Here is a 20,009-nt window from a genome sequence, read left to right as displayed (position 1 = left end):
GGCTGTTCTGCAAGTTCTTTATTTGTAATGCTCAGATGAGGGCAAGGGTGTGTACACACACTACTGATCACAGTTAGCCATTGAATTTGTAGGCAGCCCAACTGAATAGATTCCACTGCTTTTATTGCTGTTTTTAATTTTATTTATTTTATTTTAATCTAGATGAAACAAGATATAAGTGGACTGGACTGAGCTACTACAGCTACTGTGCTGCAGTTGCTGTGGAGCAATGAGATGGGGTTTGCTGAATGAAGCTCTCCCAAACTGGGGTGATGCTACCAATTGTGTCTAAGCCCCCAATGGTGCAATCTGGATTCCGTTTGGAATGTAAAGCACATTGCAGCACTACATCAAATGCATTAGACAGATGTGCAATCAGGAAAACCCTAAGTTTAAATTGATCTAAAATAAGAATGAAGGCTCATGGGTTTAAAAGAAGATGAGCTGAGCCCAGTCTAAATTTCTTCTATATGTGTGCAGGGGCTTTAAACTCAGTTTAGGCTCTGTTTAGTGAAGACAGTATAACACATAAGTTCTAAACCTACCTTCCAAATAAAACACATGAAAATAATTACTACAACATCTCTTTACACTTAAGGTTCACATAAGTTCATCACTTAGTTATAGACTAGGAGACAACCCAGCTCCACTGTCATGCCAAGCATGCATACATTTAGGAAGTTGATGGGAGGAAAGCTAGCTGATCATAGAGAAGAAAACACTTCTGACTGTAAGCAAAAACAGTATGAAGAACACCTTATAATGAATTGAAATACTGGCTTTTACCTCATATAAACCACCCAAAATGGAATAGCCAGAAGTTATTTGGGAAAAATTCTTTATTTTGATTTCCTCTGTGATCCTGTTCTTTCTTTACTCCTTTAATAAGGCCTTTCCAGTATGGATAAGGATGTGGGCAAACTGAAATACAGTTGACAACCAGCTTGTTTTTCTGAATATGAGTCAATGGGAATGGTGTAATGGGCAGAGACACACATTAGCATTTCTTGTTATTTTGGGGTCCCCAAATTGTGATTCAAGGGCTAAATCCTTTAATGTAAAGATTTTACCTTTACTGTTGAAAAGAGCTGTAAAAAGCATAAATGGCAAAATATATATTTTAAAAAAGTTAGTTCAATATGAAAAAGTGGGGGAACAATTGATATACCATATGCATGCACAGATCAAATGTGACTGGAATGACAAGAGCCTAATGCAGCCATGCCACAAATATTTAAGTAGAATCTGGTTTACCTACTGTACCTTCAAAATGAATTTGTCTTTCAAATATTGTCATTCAGACAAGGAAAGCATTCCGCAACGACAACGAAATGTAATAATGCACTTAAATCGTTAAAATAGTGTGTTCTTCGGAAAATTATGACAGAGCCTAAAATAGCTGTTAACGGCCTTGCTCTTTGTTCTCACTGCAGTTTTGGCATCACCTATACAGGATTGCTGTTGTCTGAATTCATGAAGAGGCACAAACCCATATTTAACCTGTGAGTAGAGCCTGAGGCCTACCAAACTAGTTTTTCTAGTTCACATTTCACACAGAATCATCCAACAAAACGTTCTTACATTGCCTCCAGAACAGCCAGACTTCTTTGTGGAATAAGTTAAACAAGGTGTTGGAAACATTCTTTAAAGATTTTGGCCCATGCTGACTCATGCAGAGAACCTCCCGTTCCACTTCATCCTGAAGATGCTCTATTGGATTGAGGTCTTGAGCCTGTGCATGCCATTTGGAGTAAATGGAAGTCACAGTCATGTTTGTGGAACCAACATGTGATGATGAGCACTTTCTGACATGACTGTGACATGGTGCATAGTCCTGCTGGTAGTAAATATTGAAAAAAGAGTAGACTGTGGCCACAAAGGGATGCACATGGTCAGCAACAATGCTTAGGTATGCTGTGCCATTCAAATGATTCTCAGTTAGTATTTAGGGGCTTGATGTGTTCCAAGATAACATTCCCCACACCATTACAGCTGTGTTCTGTGTTCAGAGATGTCTTTCTGAACACTACTGTTGTAAACAGCTGTTATTTGAGCATTTCTGGGCTTTCTGCTTATTTCACCATTCTCTGTAACCTCTGTATTTTATTTCATTATGCTTGGAAAGCACTTTGAGCTGCATTTAAGCATTTAAAAGTTGCTGTATCAATAAAGCTATTATTATTATTATTATTGCATCTTCTCCTTGCTCACTGAACACTACCAGCAGGAAACAGCCCTTGGCAATACATAAAGAGCCATACAGAAAAAACAAAGCTTCTTTTTTGAAACTTTTTCTCTATATGATTTTCAAAGACTGGAGATAAGTATTTTTATGTTCTAGTCATCACCTGCATTGGTATGTTTCAACACTTCAGTGTTTAAGCAACTGACTTATTGTCCACTCAAGACAATAGCCTAAATTGGCAGCTGAGAAGACACCACAAAAACCTGTAGATAGTCTCCCAGGACTGAAGATGGAGACCGCTGTACAAAAATCTACATAGATGTGAATGCACAAGTGAGAAATCTGGGTTAAATTGTGGAAATTTCAGTATTCGAAGCCTTACTGAAGACATGTATGAAAATAATGTAATCACACAATGAACTGATTGTAGATCTACAATGGCAGTAATGCGTACTCCAGAACTTATATGATCAGTCATTCACATATTTACTTATTCCTATTTAAAGTTAACATTCAGATATGAATATGCAATTATAACACCAGTCATTCCCAAATGTTAGGATGGCAATTTCTTGGCTACAAACACTTTTAGAGAGAACACAGCATTTCTGTTGTGTAAATGCACTTAATTTTTCAACTGGAAATGTTCAGCTGAGATTTCAAACACATCCGGCACTGGAAAAATCTAGCCACCTGATGACAACACTGTCACTGCTTGGTAGTGTCACAGTAAAAATGCTGGCTTTTGATGCACAATGCAAGTTCAGTCTTGAGCAGAATTACCGTGCAATAGTACTGCCCAGAAAGTGCTCATAAACTTTTTTCAAGGTTCATTTCAAGGTTAGCATAAACTCAGTAGTTTTGAGACCTGCTGGATGATCGTTAATGATTATGGAGAAGTGTCTTGAAAATACATTTTTAATTTACCAAGAGGATGGAGTGCCCCCTTGTGACCAAACGCATAAATTGTGTGGGGAATCAGCAATGAAATAGTATCCAACAGTGACCCCTTTGTTCTTCCAGTAGTTTCTTTTCTATTTTAGCCAACCTGGGGACTGAAGTGGCTGAACTGGCATGTTCTATGGAAATACAAAGAAGTAAAGTGAGGAACGTACCTTTTATGAGAGAGACCACAGTCAAAATCCATCAAATAATTTAAATTTTATTCAAGCTCATATCAATACACAGAGTATGCTGCGTAATTAACGTGATATTTGGTAAAGTCCAGCTTGTTTTCTGTAATCAGCATGCTACAGGTATGTTTTACACAATGAATGCTATCTAATCCACCTAAAGCTCAATTATTCAGGCCGTTATTCTAACTGAACAAACTCTCCCCCTGCTGGGTCTCCCTGCAGGTGCAGGCCCCTCCAGCTCATTCAGAATGCTCATCTCATCTACAGTCAGCCAAAATATATGCATAACATGCCTCTCCTCATCTTCCTTCACTGTATCCTGTCGGTAGACCAAATTAAAAGATAATCTGTTGTCCTGGCCTTGGAACAGCACCCTCTTACCAGCAGTCTACTATCAGATTTAACACTCCTGTCAGGCCACTCCTTTCCACATCCACTTGTGGCCTTACTGTCCCCTCCATGAAGGGGTCCTCTCTCCATTTCATCTTTTCTCTATCCTGGCTGCCCCAGTGGTGGAATGAGCTCCCCACAACAATCAGGAAAGCAAATCACTCTTCATCTTCTGCCACAAATTGAAAATGCACCTATTTAAACTGCAAATTGGCTCATTGGGTGATGCACATTTTGCAAAGGGTTACTATGTGTACCAATGCTTAATATATCCATATATCACTAACCCATTTTCTTCCTATTAATGTTGCATTCTTCATTTCCTTCTTGCTCCTACTATGGCATCTAAATTTATGTTGTAAGATAATGTATTCAATTATTACTATGTGATCCTGATAATTTAGCATCAGCATCTTTGTTATCAAATTCTGTATGTATGCACCTAGGTAAGTCCATTCACATAACAGCATCTGCTAAATGCCAAAATGTGGTTATCTATCATTTGAAATGCCAAACTGTGGGTTACCTTCACCCCTTGGTTGGACCTTGTCATACCTCATCTGATGAGTATAACAGCCTTGTTTAGGGTTTACTTCACGGTTCTGAAAAGCTGGGACAGGACATTCAACAGGAGAGCACAACGAGGGCAGATCCATTTCAGGATTTTGTGCCAACTTCTGCTCTTAATAATTTAATCAGCTCAATCATATCTCTAAATTACATTTGCAAGAGCACCAGCTGCAGCCACATGAAGTATTTCTTAAGGATTTTGCTGTGCTCAAGTACTAGCGTTGTTTACTGAGGTGTCAGAAAACTTGTACTGGTTGGAACAAAAACCGGCATGGAAATCTGCCTTCCAGTACCGAAATTGTGCAGCCCTGACATATAAGCTCACATCAACAGGGAAGAACTACAGAACTACATTATCATTCCAAACGTTTAAAAATGCAAACGTGTCTTTCTAATTTGTACAATATAATGTACTACTGCATATTATAAGATTATAATTATAAGTGTATCATATTTCGAGGTGTTTAATGTATTTACAAGTTATGCCTCCCTTCCTTTGTAGAGTGGTACATTCCAAGAGCTCAGTCCTTTCAGTTCTTCTACGGTCTATGGTTGAACCGGTGGACAAGGAGATTGGGGATGACGCAATTTTACGCAGCCTATTAGATGGCCTGCCAGCTAAGTTAGCCAATATTTTCCTCAAAATTATCACAGCCTGAAAATTTTGAAATAAAAGACTAGTCAACGGACAGCTTACCATGGCCTCTCCAAAAAAGGGAGACCTCTCAGCCGCGGAGAAGGAGTTATTTCAGGTTATAGCAGCAGGTAATATTATTGTCTAACGTAGCCCTACGTTAGCAAGTTAGCTAAACAAATGCTAGCTTATTATTATTAGCTCGCTACTATAGCCATTGTCTACCTGACAAGATTCATAATATGTTTGTATTTTTGTGGTTTTGTGGAACCGATACAGACAGTACTGTAGATCTAAGTTACTCAGAAATTGTTATGATGGACGACCTGGCTAGCTATGCAGGACCAACGCCGAAGGGCCGTACCATGCGTGACATGAGTTCATGCATTGCCAGCCACGCTTCACATTTCGGTGTCTTTAGTTTAGCGGTGATAATTGGCTGACTTGCAGCCAATTTGATAGCTCCAATTTAAACACGTAACGTTATTATGAGCTTGTTTGTCTGTTAGCTAGCTTGCTAACATGTCAGTGTAGGTAGCATTTAGATATACGTTCTAACATAAAGTGGCTAGTAGTTAACGTTGCCATGTCAGAATTCTTTACCTGACTAGATAATCTTGACTTTAGCAACTACATTCACTGTGAGTAAAGTAAATTCGATTAACCGTGGGCGTACTGGAGTCTAACATTGGCAAAACTACTGTTATCTGTAATATTTATACCGATATTTTTGAATGGATTTTCTAATTGCCAAGGTAGTTTTTATGGGTAATGATGATAACTAACTAGCTGGCTTGTTGCTGACTAATACTGAAATGACTTGCCGACAAGTAGTGTTGACAGCAGGTTGTCTATGTATATTGGAAAAACTGGCTATAGTGTAACGTTGATGCTTACACTGGTTTGCTAACTAGATAACTAGTTATATGCAATCTTCATATTCAAATGTCTCTCCGATTTTTTAGTTTTGTCCTCACAGTTGAATATATCTGACATAAAGTTAACCATATATAAACTAATTTACAGTAAATTAATTAGAAAAAAATATGCTTTTTAAACCCTTACTGAGGATGTTGTTCGGCTAATTCCATAATTCATTTAAGTAAATGAGTAACTGTTCCTTATGTGTTTATATGATCGGTATGTTCCCTGGTGATGTATATGTTTTACCGGGCTTATGTTGGGATTTGTGTTTTTATTAGGGAATGTCCAAGAAGCTTCAAGGTTGCTTGGATGCAAAGATGTACGCGTCAATTGTTTGGATGAGGTAAGAATGAAGTTTGAAAAAAATGCAACATACATTTTAACAATACAGATGCATAATTAAGTGGTGCAGTGGCTTAACATTGTCAACTTAATTGAAACTAATTTTAGCAGCCACATTGAGCACATCCTTATTTATAGTTATGTGAGGTCACTGTAAGGATAGTACCAGAGGTCTGGCTAATTCTGTTCACTGTTAGAGTGGAATAATTGCTGTTGTGGTATAAGTTACTGCAATGGTCATATTTAGCTTTTTAGTGTGTATTGTACACATATCCTGTTATGCAATTGCTAGCTGCTTGTACTGTAAACCAATGCATACACTCTGAGTGGACATATGTTTTCTTTTGTGTTGTGGACATGTGGCCAAGACGTGGAAGACAGGCATAGCACTTAAAGGCGGACTATAATAACAAGGCACCACTAGATGTAGCATGCAGGTTTCCCTAGGTACCTTTTTGTAAGGGAGTAGAATAGTTAAAAACAGCAGTTTTCGATTGTCTGTCCTTATGTCAAAATCAGATGTGGCTGGTTTTCCAGTGGATTGCCTTCTGTCTGCTTGTTCTTCACCAGTATCATGGCTTTTTCCCCTCATAGCATTGCATCAGATTTTCTGTCAAATAGAAGAGAAAAGTGTATATTCTCAGAATATAAAGTTTTAGTAACATTTATAAGCACTGTCATACTTTTAAAAATAAGTATGAAGTATTTGCCTATTTGGCCAAAAAATTGAAATTCATTGAGTAAATTTCCAGAGAAGGAACTTAATAATGGCTGAAGCTTTGTGAATTGTAGACCCAAGAGAATTCATTAACGCTCACATTTTGTCTTTTAGAAACTGTTTTGGCTGAAAAACCTTTGGATTTGTTTGAGTGATTTTTGATGTCCTCTTACTGTGATGTCATTCCATTACCTTAAAATTTCTCTTTCATGGAGATAACCAAAATATATCAGAAAACATGTCTTAAAATGTAAACCAGACATTTTCAGTACTCCCTCTGGTATTTAAATATTATTCTTTGGTTTAGTTGCCACACTTTCATTTAATGGTGTGGGATGTGAAGTGGCGCAGTGCGGGTAAAGTGAACTTGACTCTAAATCATTGGCTCTCGTCATTAAAGCATGTTGAGGCTGAGTAATCCGTCTGCATATGAATTCCAGAATTGACCATTAAGAAAGCTGTTTTTTTTTTTTTTTTACCTCCAAGACTTCAGAGCAGGATTTGTCTGTTTCTTTAGTCAGCCCTTTGTTGTAAAACATAGGCAACATGTGAAACCCTTTTCTGAAAACCCTTGACTGTTTTTGAATGAAACTTTAGTTTTATTGAGAGGAATGGTATGCGTACATATTTGTATGGCTTGTTTTGACCCTGCAGTCAAAATTCACGGTTTTTCATGTTTAATATCTGCCCCTGAGTGTTTTTATGTTACCAAGGAATTGCCTGTACAATGGGTATTATCAGTATAAGTTGTATCTAACCATTTACATTTTTAGTACTTGACTGTTGTCTGTAACAAGAAAAAAATAAGTTGTAAATTACTGTGTAACAAGTTGAGAACTGTTTTTGATAGCACATCCATGATTTTCAAATCACTGATAGTGTTCTTCTTCACTTTAATTTGATTAGTAAAAGTTTCCCCAATACTGTTTAAGTTAGCATACAAGAGAAGGAACTACTACACACTGTGGACTGTATGTTCCGTGCTGTCTTTGCAGTTTGTGAATAATTAGGCTATTTCAAACATTGCAAAACATCACTCCTGCAAATCCATGAAATTCACAGCCAGGAGATTCTTGGCTCATCTCAGATACTTGCTTTTCAACGAAAAGATTTTATCTCTATTCAGTGGTGATCATGATTTTTGATTAGCCTATAACCTGTATTGCGTGATTTTCACATGTTGGCTAGCTCGCACAAAGTCAGGTCAGCTAGTTTGCCAAAGTGCCCCGCAGCTGGACTGAATCCCGGTTCTGCACCTACAGCCTTCTGGTGCTCAGCAGCACAGTGAGAAAAGTCCGCTCCCTCTCACATGCATGCCTGCTTTCTTGCTTGGTTCTGCCCTTCTCAGTATGGGATGACGCCGCTCATGCACGCCGCGTACAAGGGCAAGGCCGACATGTGCAGGCTGCTGCTGCAGCACGGGGCCGACGTCAACTGCAACGAGCACGAGCACGGCTACACGGCCCTCATGTTCGCCGGGCTCTCAGGTAGGGCTCCCAGCCCCGCGGGAACACCAGCGTCCTGTCTGTGGTAGGTAGTGGCTTTCCCACAATGCACCGGTTTCCCCCCCCACTGGCCCACAGGAAAGACCGACATCACCTGGATGATGCTGGACGCCGGGGCCGAAACGGACGTGGTGAACTCGGTCGGGCGGACTGCGGCTCAGATGGCGGCGTTCGTGGGTAAGAGGTTACCATTATCTTATGCTAGTTTGCTCTCTAGCAACACTGCCCAACATCATTATTTACGTTTTTCACTCAGCCTCATCATCACTTGCATTAGTGCCGTTTTTCCTTCTGTTAAACATGATGTCAATAAGTTCTTGCACTCTCAACAGCATTTTGGATATATGAGTACATTATAACAGGATTGTGTTAGCTGGGTCATATATAGTAAGAAAAGATCTATATATAATATTAAAAGCCATACTGGAAAAAATAATTTCAGTTTCCGTATTGTATCATAGTAAAATCTGTGATATTGCCAAATTTCGAACCGTTGCCTCTAGAATCAAAATTGTATCCTGTCATGGTGAAGCCTGTGGTTTATACCCCTATTAATAACTGTCAGTAAGTGTTACTTTCTACGCAACTCTCTTTCCTAGAGTTTTAATACTTTAATACTTCGGTTTTTGGATTTTAGTTCAATTATTTAAATGAAAATTATTTTCTATTCATATGTTGCACTGCAGAGTACAGTATATACATAAATTAGCAAAATCAAGTCAACTAAATGAAAATAAAATAAATAAGCCATCTCTCACTCTTAATATTTGATCGGTCCCTCTGGCAGGCCAGCATGACTGCGTGACCGTGATCAACAACTTCTTCTCCCGAGCAAGACTGGAGTATTACACAAAGCCCCAGGGGCTGGAGAAGGAGCCCAAATTACCTCCCAAACTGGCAGGACCCCTGCACAAGATCATAATGAGCACTAACCTTAACCCTGTCAAGGTACTGCTTCTGACAACACACCTGCTTCATTATATCCCATGTGTTGTATCAGTGTGGCACAGGTTGTGTCATTCTGTTCCCTGTGTTGTATGACTGTGGAACAGCCCTCATCATTCTGTTTCCTGTGTTAGCTGTGAACGCTGTGCATTCTGTTCTGTGTTCTATCATGAACAGCTGTCTGTCTGTTCCTGTTATCTGTGAACAGCCTCCATTCTGTTTCCTGTGTTATAGCTGTGTGGAACAGCCTGTGCCATTCTGTTCCCTGTGTTCTATCACTGTGGAACAGCTTGTCTGATTCTGTTCCCTGTGTTGTATGACTGTGGAACAGCCCTCATCATTCTGTTTCCTGTGTTATATCAGTGTGGAACAGCCTGTGCCATTCTGTTCCCTTTGTGATTTCAGTGTGGCTCAGTTCTGTTTCTTTTTCTCTGATTGAAACAGATGGATAGTGACATGTTGGTATCCCCTTTCTCTATCCCCATTCTTATCACCCTCTTTGCACCTCTTCTCTCTCCTCCATTCGCTCTCACTCTCACGCCTTCTCTCTAATTCCCTCACTGCCTTTGCTCTCTGCTTTTCTCCTCTTTGCACCTCCTTTTTTTATTTCTCTGTCTTTCTCACACACACACACACACACACACATCCTCTCTCACCCTTCCTCCTCCCTCTCTCTTTGCTTTGGCCTCAGATGGTGATGTTGGTGAAGGAGAATCCCCTGTTAGTAGACGTGGAGGCTCTGGAAAAGTGCTTCAGGGTGATGGACCTGATCTGTGAGAAGTGTGTGAAGCAGCAGGACATGAACGAGGTGCTGGCCATGAAGATGCACTACATCAGCTGCATCCTGCAGAAATGCCAGGCCTTCCTCAAGGAGCGAGAGGACAAGCTGGACGGTCTCATTAAAAGGTCCGTTTAGTGTCTGTGCCATGACCAGTGCTCCACCCTGTTCGTATTTACATTTGCATTTAATTATGCAAATATCACTGCTGGTTCTTTTGACAAATATCTGGTTTATTCGTTATTTAATCTGTTACGTGTGTGTACTGCATATCATACTAATTTGCATACAGAATAAACTTTCCTTCTGAATATTCCTGCAGAGCACTGATTTCATAGTAATAGTTATTTTTGTTTTTGTGATTAGTGTAAATAAAGAGCAATTGAAGTAAAATGCTGGTGTTTTCCTCCTCCAGCCTGTTGAAAGGACGTGACAGCGATGGCTTTCCCCAGTATCAGGAGAAGTTTATCCGTGAATGTATCCGGAAGTTTCCATATTGTGATGCGACCCTGCTTCAGCAGCTGGTTCGAAGCATTGCACCTGTGGAAATTGTGAGTGTTTTGTAATGAATGTGGGGTTGTGTGCATTTTAAAGTGTGATCAATCCATCTTCCCTTCAGCATGTTAGTGTAGAATGTCATTTCTTACGCTGAAATGGGGGGTGGGGGGGGGGGGCGGGATTCTTTAGTCTTGGGTTGTCTTTGGTGGTTCTGATGAAATCTTACTTTGAAATTTAGAGGCAAAGCCAGATGGTTTCTGCTGACAGTGCCTGACACTGATGTTAGTGTGCACCCTGTGACAGATTCTGAATGCTTTCCTCTCTGCATCAGGGTAATGACCCCACAGCCTTCTCCGTGCTGACTCAGGCCATCACGGGCCAGGTGGGCTTCATGGATGCCGAGTTCTGCACCACCTGTGGAGAAAAGGGAGCGGAGAAGAGGTGCCTGTCCAAACTGCAAAAGCAGGTAACTGTTACGACTCTGTGGGAGCAACCTGCGATAACCCTACTGCTCCCAAAAATGTCAGGAATGCATACCATTCCTTATGTTCTGTAGATGCCATTCAGACACCGTGCTCAATATAGTCTAATTAGCAGAGAGAAGAATGTAGGGGGATGAGAACTGAGGCGACTGGCCTATGAAATGCTTGACTCTTCTGCCTCTGTTTCTGTTCCCAGGTGATTTACTGTGACCAAGCCTGCCAAAAGCTGCACTGGTTCACGCACAAGAAGGTCTGCAAGAAACTCAAAGACCAGTGGGAAAAGCAGGAGGCGGAGTCAGCCAAACTGATGGAGAAAGAACAGAATGGTATGGAATATGACAGGCTGTCCATCTGAAAGAAATGGACATGCGCGTGTTTTACTGCTGCATCGCTGTTTCTAATGCTCTGTTGTCAGCAAACTTGCTTATATACTTTGCTGATGCTTTCATCCAGGGTGACGTGCATATCCCGCGACGTTTACGCATTGACCATTAATAAGGCTCGGCACAGCTGCCCCTCTAACTCGTGTGTCTCAGGGTCCGGAGGAAATGGTAGTTTCAGAGGGAGCAGCGCAATGAAACAAAACTGCACCCGCTCTTGTGTAATAAAACGTGTATAATGATTGTTTGATACAGTGTTGGCGTTTTATATTACGCAGCCTACTTACTGACCTCAATAAAGAAACTTCCCTAACTTATCCTGACCTGCCTAAACAGCAGTGCAAACAGTGTGGACCGCCAGTATTTGTCTTGAGGCTTTTTGACACTTGAAAAATTACAGTTGATAATGCTTTGTTTTTGAGAGTGCAAAATGGGTAGGTTTTTTCCTAAGTTGTTAAGTGCAGGTGCAGGATTTATATATTTATTTATTTTGTTAGTATGTGGGTCTACGGTTGTCACATGACTGATGCATTATCTCTCTCTTCAGCCAAAGACGATGAGGCAGTAGAAGACACAACTAGCTCCTTGCAGGACCTCTCTGTGGGACAAGAGGAAGGTTCACCCTCTGGCTCCTCCCACCTACAGGCTGACCCAGAAGTGTCTGATCCCCAGTCAACCAATCAGGTTTAGATCCACTCATATGGAGACTTGAGTCCTGCCCACTAATCCCCACACACCTGCGTGACAGTAGCCCCATGGAGGATGATTGGCCTGCACTAAACAGCAGAACTATCCAGTTTTCTGGGTCACACTGAGGACATTTTCAGCTAACAGGACTCCCTGAAACTTCCAGACTGTTTCATACTGTGGGGAACATGGCAAGGGTTTGCTCCAGTGCTGATGGGAAGTTGGCACTGAAGCATTGCAACTCATCAATACTGTATATGAGGGAAGATCTGAGTCAAACAGAGAATGAACATTATCTCTGCTCAGTCATTATGGTTTAGTTTGTTTTTCACATTAGTGGCTTACAAACTTATAAATCTGGCCAATAATTTAGGTATGTTCACTGTGTTTGTTGTGTGGCTGCTGAACTGAGTGTATTAGACACAGTTTTCAATGTAAAGTGGGCTTGCTACCTGAATGAGGTTTGTGCTTTTTCCAACACATGTTCCTGTGGGATAACGTGTGATGACAGTTTACTGGTCCCTTTTGAAGGTAGATAATTTAATTATGATTTACAGGTTCTTGCATAAATGCAAAGGTTACTGTACAACATGGAAATGATAAATATCTGATCATGTATAAAGCAAAAGCCAATGCATTGCTCTTTGCCATTTATCTTCAGTAGCCATTCGTTTGAACATTTCTTATTTGGCCGAATCATAATTGAAAATCCAGTAATGCACTGACACAAAGCTATATAGCTACACCCATGACCTTCGGATTATGTAGATCTGAAAATGTAGAACATTAATGTACAAAAATAATTAGACAATCACGATCAATGTACTTAACTGTGCAGATGTGTCTGGTGACTGGCCATTGTTAATAATAATATTGGAAAATATTTAATATGTGGATAACCAATAAAAAAAGATTTCTAGTTTATTTATTGTGGAGGTTTTTTTTTTTATGCCCCCGGCCTTCGTAGGAGGCAGGAGGGGCATTATGTCGTCCGTCAACAATTTGGTTTCGGCTCATTTAACAGAAAATGCCTTCGTCGATCCGGCTGATTTTTTGGTGGTGAATTGGACTTGACCACACGAAGGCTGGTTTCGATCGGTGACGCTACCGCTCATTCAATATGGCCGCCACGGCTGCCATCTTGAATTTGGTTTCCGCTCATTTAACAGAAAACGCCTTTGTCGATCCGGCTGATTTTTTGGTGGTGAATTGGACTTGACCACACAAAGGCTGGTTTGATCGGTACGCACCGCCATTCAATATGGCCGCCACGGCTGCCATCTTGAATTTGGTTTCCGCTCATTTAACAGAAAACGCCTTTGTCGATCCGGCTGATTTTTTGGTGGTGAATTGGACTTGACCACACGAAGGCTGGTTTTGATCGGTGACGCCACTGCTTATTTAATATGGCTACCACGGCTGCCATCTTGAATTTGGTTTCCGCTCATTTAACAGAAACGGCCTTTGTCAATCAGGCAGATTTTTTATGGTTCACATCATACGGTCGGTGGCATATGCCATGCTCTACGGTGGCCTTGTTTTTGGGTTGGGTTGGCAGTATTGCCACATTTCTTTCTTTGGGAGGAAGATTACCTTGTCTGTCTTCAGAAGGACAAGACTCAGTTCCAGCTGTCAGTACAGTGCACAAGCTAAAAGTGCTCATTTGTGAAAATGTGCGGCCTTTTGTGGTCATCATAGGAGTGTATCTGCCTCAGGCTTTGATTTATTTGCAGAGCAGACCCCCCACCCCTCATGTTCCTGCTCTTAAAATACTGACTTTCGTTTTCTTCCTCGTAGTTTATTCCTCAGGATATTGGCACAGAATACTGAATCGGTTCAGCTGAAGTACCTTATAGAAGGACACTACAGCAGGTCCCTGGATATATTCAAGTTATGTTTTTTCGTTGAAATGTATTGGTTGGTATAAACACAGATTAATTTTTAAAAAGCGATAAATGCTTAGATCACAATCGGGGAAATTTAATCGGCGTCATAAAGGAAAAAGTAAAATAATGGTATACATGCTACTGAAGTATCATGTGCACCAGCCTTCCTGCAAAACGTAGCCTTAAAAATGTCAGTTACAAATTCTTGTATGTACAGTACAAAGAGAGGTATGTTTTGTTTATGGCTGCTGCATAACCATAGATGTTCTTGCCTGTTGTTTATCATCAGTGCTACTCAGGTAAGATTCCATCAGCGCCTGTTGCTCTGGCTCCTCCCACTGGGATGGAGCCGCTTCCGGTTAGCAGAGCAGCCTCCGCTCGCCTCCCGAAGGCCAGAGACTGCAGGACACGGTGTCTGTCTGGACTGTATCGCTGAAATGCTGCCTTCCTCTCCTCCTGCTTCACCTCTTAAGAGAGAACAAGTAGACTGTCTGATTCAACCCACCGTTTCAAACAAGGTCTGAATTTCCCCAATATACGGCTTCCCCCCCCCAGTACATACGGTGCATATAATGAATTACATAGCCATGTTTAAAGTTTAATTTTACAGTTAAGGTCATTGTGCAACTTCAATAAGGTTCATACTATATATGCGTTACCTAAACAGTCAATTAAGATATGTTTACAACTACGTTGCAATGTTTTCATTTAATAACTTAATTTTAGATATAAAAGGGACATACCTTTACTATCCAGCATTTTAACAGATGGCAAATGGTGGACCACATAGTGGCGATATTGAGGATCTAACGTCAGTGGGTTCAGGTAAAAACCTGGAAATAAACATCTTTATTGTAGACATATTGCTTTTCATTTGTAAGGACATTCTGGTTATATGGTGATAATTACAATATGTAATTTGCACATTCCATTGATTGGTGCATTTCTCCCTTGTGATTCTGTGTGTGTGACAGTACTGGATTGAGATGTTATCTTCACCAGTCCATCTTGGAGCAGTATGAATGGCAACTGGTGTATTGGAATGTTGACTGTGTCACTGGAAACTTTATATATTGGCTACATATTTTTTCAGGAGACCCAAGGTTCAAAACTAAAATTTAACATCTCAATGTGTTGAACTTAAAGATTCTTACTATTAGTGTCTTACTCAGCAAGGATGAATTGACAATAGAGCAACTATAAGTGAAGCTGCAAACAACATAATATCAGCCAGTAATGTAAGAAATAAGAGTATGATCACTTGCCTACCCCAACTCGAGACTAACAATGCTCTATTCAGCTACAACAGAAAAAAAAATCAATGGACATTCTTGAATAAATAGCCTTCTCAGCAATGTTCTATAAATTGTGCATTTCCATAAATATCAATAAGAATACTTATTGATATTTAACACTTAACAGTGTTACTCAATTGAGGAATTGACGTAATTGTCCAATATATGTATCTCAAGGATTCAAATCTACAACTCTCAGTTTCAGCAGACTGAATGCATTGCTTGACTCAGCTGTCGTGATCTGCTGTACACTAAGAACATTTTCACACTCAAAGGTGTCTCACTAGGTCTGATCACTCACTGAAGCCGCGTTTCCACCAAAAGTACCCGGAACTTTTAGTCCCAGGAACTACTTTTCAAGGAACTAAAAGTTTCCTTCAGCCCACTGTTGTCTGCGTTTCCACAGCGGTCTAAAGTCCTGCGACAATAAGGCAAATTTGTCCACTGACATATGAAAAAGCAACGTCGTCGTCGGTCCATCTGTCCTATGATTTCTTCTGTAACTCCATACTGCCACCGAGCCTCTGACACTCTCACTGACACTGATCACTCACTGAGTCTCTGACAGACTCACTGACACTGATCACTCATTGAGTCTCTGACAGACTCACTGACACTGATCACCTACTGAGCCTCTGACACTCTCACTGACACTGATCACTCACTGAGTCTCTGACAGACTCTCACAGACACTGATCACTCACTGAGTCTCTGACAAACTCACTGACACTGATCACCTACTGAGCCTCTGACACTCTCACTGACACTGATCACTCACTGAGTCTCTGACAGACCTTTTCTGACACTGATCACTCACTGAGCCTCTGACAGATTCTCACTGACACTGATCACTCACTGAGCCTGATTGGGGGATCACTCACTGACAATGTGGAGGCACTGCATTCTCTTCAGCTCTCTTACTGACTCCTCTAGCCTCCTCAGCTCATTGTTGTGCAATGACAGAATCTTCAGGCAAGTCAGGTGACCTAAGGCTCCTGTACACAAAGATGTAATAAGGCATAAAAATTGAATATATTTTTAAATATTCCACACCAGAATACATGTGTACACAATCATAGCCTGTTGACGTTGATGCATGCATACATGAGGGCACAAATGCACTCGTATAAGTGAACACACACAATGCTGTCAGATTTCAGCAGACCACAGTTTAAATTTTGTTTAAATGCTGCCAAAACAAATGAACATACATTATAAACTGAACTGGCATAATGATCCCCTCCTCCTCCACCTCAGTTGATGTGGCTGCTGTGTGCGACTCGGTGCCATTATATGATGGTGATGATGATGATGATGATGAATATTATTATTATTATTATTATTATTATTATCACAACTGCTATTTCTACTACTATCGTATGTACTGTACCTGAAATAGAGGTAATTGTATTGTTGTGCAGGTAAAGTTCAGTCAAGCAGCAACTGATGGCCAGACAGGAAATATTCTTGATCTGAATCATTGAATGGACATATCAGGAATTAATATTCCTTCATTTGAATTCAATTGATTACAGTTCAGCATCTGACAGTAACTGATCATGTAGGTTGATTTAAAAAAAACAAAAAAAACATGAATCGTTCACCTATGATCAATAATGGAATATATAATAGGAATAATTGTGGAATACTGGATTAAAATACGAATGAATTCCCGCATAAATAGAACAATTTTCTTGAGGGAGAATTATGCTATGAAGCCTTTTAGACTTGACAGAGGAACTACTTTAACTACATAGAGATTTTGAACTACAGTACGTCTTCAAAATGCATTGTATTTGCAACTGGATGTGAAAACGACACACACGTAGCAGATGCAGCCTATTACTGTCAAGTATCATACGTGTTCCCTCCCCTTTTAAAGTTTCTTTTCTTTTTTATTAAATTTTTTTTTTTGGATTATACGTATTTTTCGTATAATTTATAAATAATATATTAGGTTTTTACTAATCATTAATGCACACCTTATTGTTGTTCACCCATAAACGTCTCAGCATTGGGAATCTTGACAAATCCGGGATAGAGATCATTCCCCTGCCATTAAAACATATTTAGCTTTCAAGCATATGTAATTTCACAGACAAACATTGTAATTCTGTTGAAATGCGACTGAGATAGATAATTAGATTACCTCTTGGCAAAGTAAAGTTGGCTGACGTCGATGTTTCTTTTAATGCCGCACCTTTGTAGAATATCACTAATCTCCTATCAAGATACGATATTATTTATAGTTGGCATTGCAGTCTACGCATGGCCATGCATTAGTTTTAAGGCTACGTTTCATGACAACTTTAATAGCAAATGCACCTGAATGCCTACCTTCAATTCCATTCTTTTCGACTCGTGACTTCAGTAAACTCGCAGTTACTAAGAAACCGCACCCTTACAAACACACCAGTATAAGTGTGGATATGGCCCTCATTAGATAAATTGCACAAACGGGCTTATTATGTTCCGGGCATTCTCCAGTAGTGATTGCAGTAGGTCCTAATGGCCTATGCATTGACTATAAAAATAATATAAAAATCAGGCCTAATTAATACATTTTATCTATAAAAAAAATCGCTTTATACACATATATTAGTTAATGCCAGCCGTTTACAGCACTGAAACAACTATATCTAGATTATTTGTTAGTGTGTATAGGAGATACCTTAGAAAGTTCAGATTATTAGATAACTCTGCAACGTTAATACATTTAATCACATTATGAGCCATTTTACTGAGCCGTAAGATTGAGCGCAATGCAAATAGGGCTTGGAAAGCCTGTATGAAAAATAATATACAAAATGTGATATTTTCAGTCTCTGGACGCTGCATGGATGATTTATCGCTAGAGGGCAGGCTTTCTCTTTTCAAGGTTGAGTTGCATTTGAGTCACAATTTCTTGTGCTGGGTGATACACACACGTCCGTATCTCATCACGTAAAAACGTAGCCTTTTGTTTTTATTGTTGAGGATCATCATACAAATGAAATAATAATAATAATAATAATAATAATAATAATAATTTGCAGAAAAGTTTAGAAAAGTGCACACAATATATACACCCTGGAAAATTGATTACGGGAGAAGGGGTGACTTATGGTGACAATAAGTTGGGTTGTCTAAAACTGGGTGTACGTCACAAATTTTCCTGAGAACAAATGCAAAACTAACAAACGAACAAACAAACAAACAAAATGTTTCAGCCTGTTAAAAGACTATTGATATTTATTTATATAAGCAGAGACTAAAAATCACTAATGGAAAGACTAAGGATAAATGAAATATTCAAATGGGGGAAATTACCCATTAAAACAGTGACAGCAGAAGAGAGTTCTTATTTATGAATGGAAAAGGGATCCATTGTTTGGAATTCCCTTTTGCCGTACACTTCCGTAGGAATTCTAAAGCTGCTATATACCTATGTGCTAAATTTTTTTCATTGCTTTGTTCTTGATATATAGCCCCTTTGTCCCAAATAGGTCCTCCGGCCCCACCTGCTGTTTCCGCAAGAGGGTCCTTCCTGGTAATGAACACGCTCCTGTCATGTTGCTTGTCGATATATTAATAACTCATGAACTCTTTACTTCTCACTGTATTATCTCACTCTCTCTGGGTCTATATGTCACTGTCATTACGGCCGAGGAGCACATAAAGGGCTATCTCGGCTTTCTGCTTTTTTGAGATGTTAAAAAAAATAATAATGCTGTATTGTATGTACAGCTCTGAAATTCCTCTTTCTTAAACCCAGCGCCTGGACGTTTATGCATCAAAAAGGCCTTACAATCCCTGTTTCACCCGTCACCGTCTCTAGGGACTCCAAGCGGTTTCCTTTTCACTCTTTTTTTTTCGGAAGTGAGGTAAACGAGTTTCACAGCCCCTTGGGAAATAAGAGATCATTATTTTGTCACCAAAAATGAAAAAGATGTAAGATGTGACAATGTAGTACACAGTAAAATATCCAGTGTTAATTTAACTCTAACAGTTAACATTTGAATTAAGTGTTAGAGTTAAATTAACACTGGACATTTTACTGCATATGCACTGGTATATTTTTTGAGCAATTCATAGCTGTAGTAAGATAAATTTGTTAATTATGGTTTGTAGCAGAGATACTGCTCATTTACTCCAGATATCAGCCCCACTGCATAGTTTACACTGTGCCAGAGCCAAGATATCAATTTCTCATTTACACCAGCATAATCACAAAAACATAATTAATATACAGCATCCAATCAAATATGTCGATAGAGTTACACCAATATGCTTGTTATGAGGGTATGAATGAATGACTTTGAGGTAACTGATTTGGACGGTCCTTCTTTGACCACTAAGGTATAAACAGTTTACTCTGTAAACAACCACCCCGACCACCCCCCACCACCGCCAACACACGTACATTGCTTAAGTCTTCATTCAATGGCCAGTGGATTATTTGATCATTGGATCACATAACCAATCACATATTGATTGTATATTGTCAGGCTTAAATACCTACCAAGTCTGATCATCATATGCAATGTATAATGGCAGAATTGTCACACATATAGAATTCGTTCAAGTGAAATTATAATTTTGTCATCAATCAATGTTGAATTGGAGTGTACCGATTTGTCAGATTGTTTATCCAATTTAACCAAAACACAGAACT

General features: G+C 39.7%; 2 protein-coding genes across 2 annotated transcripts; one reads left to right on the top strand and one right to left on the bottom strand.

Moving 5' to 3' along the window:
* The first annotated feature begins 4,811 nt into the window (after nt 1-4,811).
* On the top strand, nt 4,812-13,098 carry ankmy2a (ankyrin repeat and MYND domain containing 2a). The gene is made up of 10 exons (XM_064349912.1): nt 4,812-5,046; nt 6,118-6,182; nt 8,248-8,386; nt 8,483-8,581; nt 9,192-9,352; nt 10,041-10,255; nt 10,543-10,678; nt 10,957-11,091; nt 11,304-11,433; nt 12,035-13,098. Exons 1-10 carry the CDS (start codon nt 4,980-4,982, stop codon nt 12,175-12,177), a joined length of 1,290 nt encoding a protein of 429 aa, XP_064205982.1. The 5' UTR covers nt 4,812-4,979; the 3' UTR covers nt 12,178-13,098.
* Nucleotides 13,099-13,465: 367 nt separating this feature from the next.
* LOC135262727 (leucine-rich repeat-containing protein 72) lies at nt 13,466-17,761 on the bottom strand. The gene is made up of 7 exons (XM_064349901.1): nt 17,693-17,761; nt 17,505-17,578; nt 17,338-17,407; nt 16,746-16,827; nt 16,237-16,350; nt 14,804-14,893; nt 13,466-14,527 (listed from the first exon to the last, which is right to left on the bottom strand). The coding sequence occupies exons 1-7, from the start codon at nt 17,702-17,704 to the stop codon at nt 14,352-14,354; spliced, it is 618 nt and encodes a 205-aa protein (XP_064205971.1). The 5' UTR covers nt 17,705-17,761; the 3' UTR covers nt 13,466-14,351.
* Nucleotides 17,762-20,009: the final 2,248 nt, after the last annotated feature.

Source organism: Anguilla rostrata, chromosome 1 (assembly GCF_018555375.3).
Source record: "Anguilla rostrata isolate EN2019 chromosome 1, ASM1855537v3, whole genome shotgun sequence".
Classification (NCBI taxonomy): domain Eukaryota; kingdom Metazoa; phylum Chordata; class Actinopteri; order Anguilliformes; family Anguillidae; genus Anguilla; species Anguilla rostrata.
The sequence above is the reverse complement of the archived record's forward strand: the minus strand, read 5'-3'. Positions and strand labels throughout refer to the sequence as shown.

Coding starts and splice junctions, on each gene's coding strand:
- ankmy2a (XM_064349912.1), top strand. CDS start 4,980: ATGGCCTCTCCAAAAAAGGGAGACCTCTCAGCCGCGGAGAAGGAGTTA. Junction 8,387..8,482: donor CATGTTCGCCGGGCTCTCAG/GTAGGGCTCCCA, acceptor ACTGGCCCACAG/GAAAGACCGACATCACCTGG. Junction 8,582..9,191: donor TCAGATGGCGGCGTTCGTGG/GTAAGAGGTTAC, acceptor TCCCTCTGGCAG/GCCAGCATGACTGCGTGACC.
- LOC135262727 (XM_064349901.1), bottom strand. Junction 16,828..17,337: donor TATGGGTGAACAACAATAAG/GTGTGCATTAAT, acceptor TCAATGATTCAG/ATCAAGAATATTTCCTGTCT. Junction 16,351..16,745: donor TACAATTACCTCTATTTCAG/GTACAGTACATA, acceptor CTTTGTGTACAG/GAGCCTTAGGTCACCTGACT.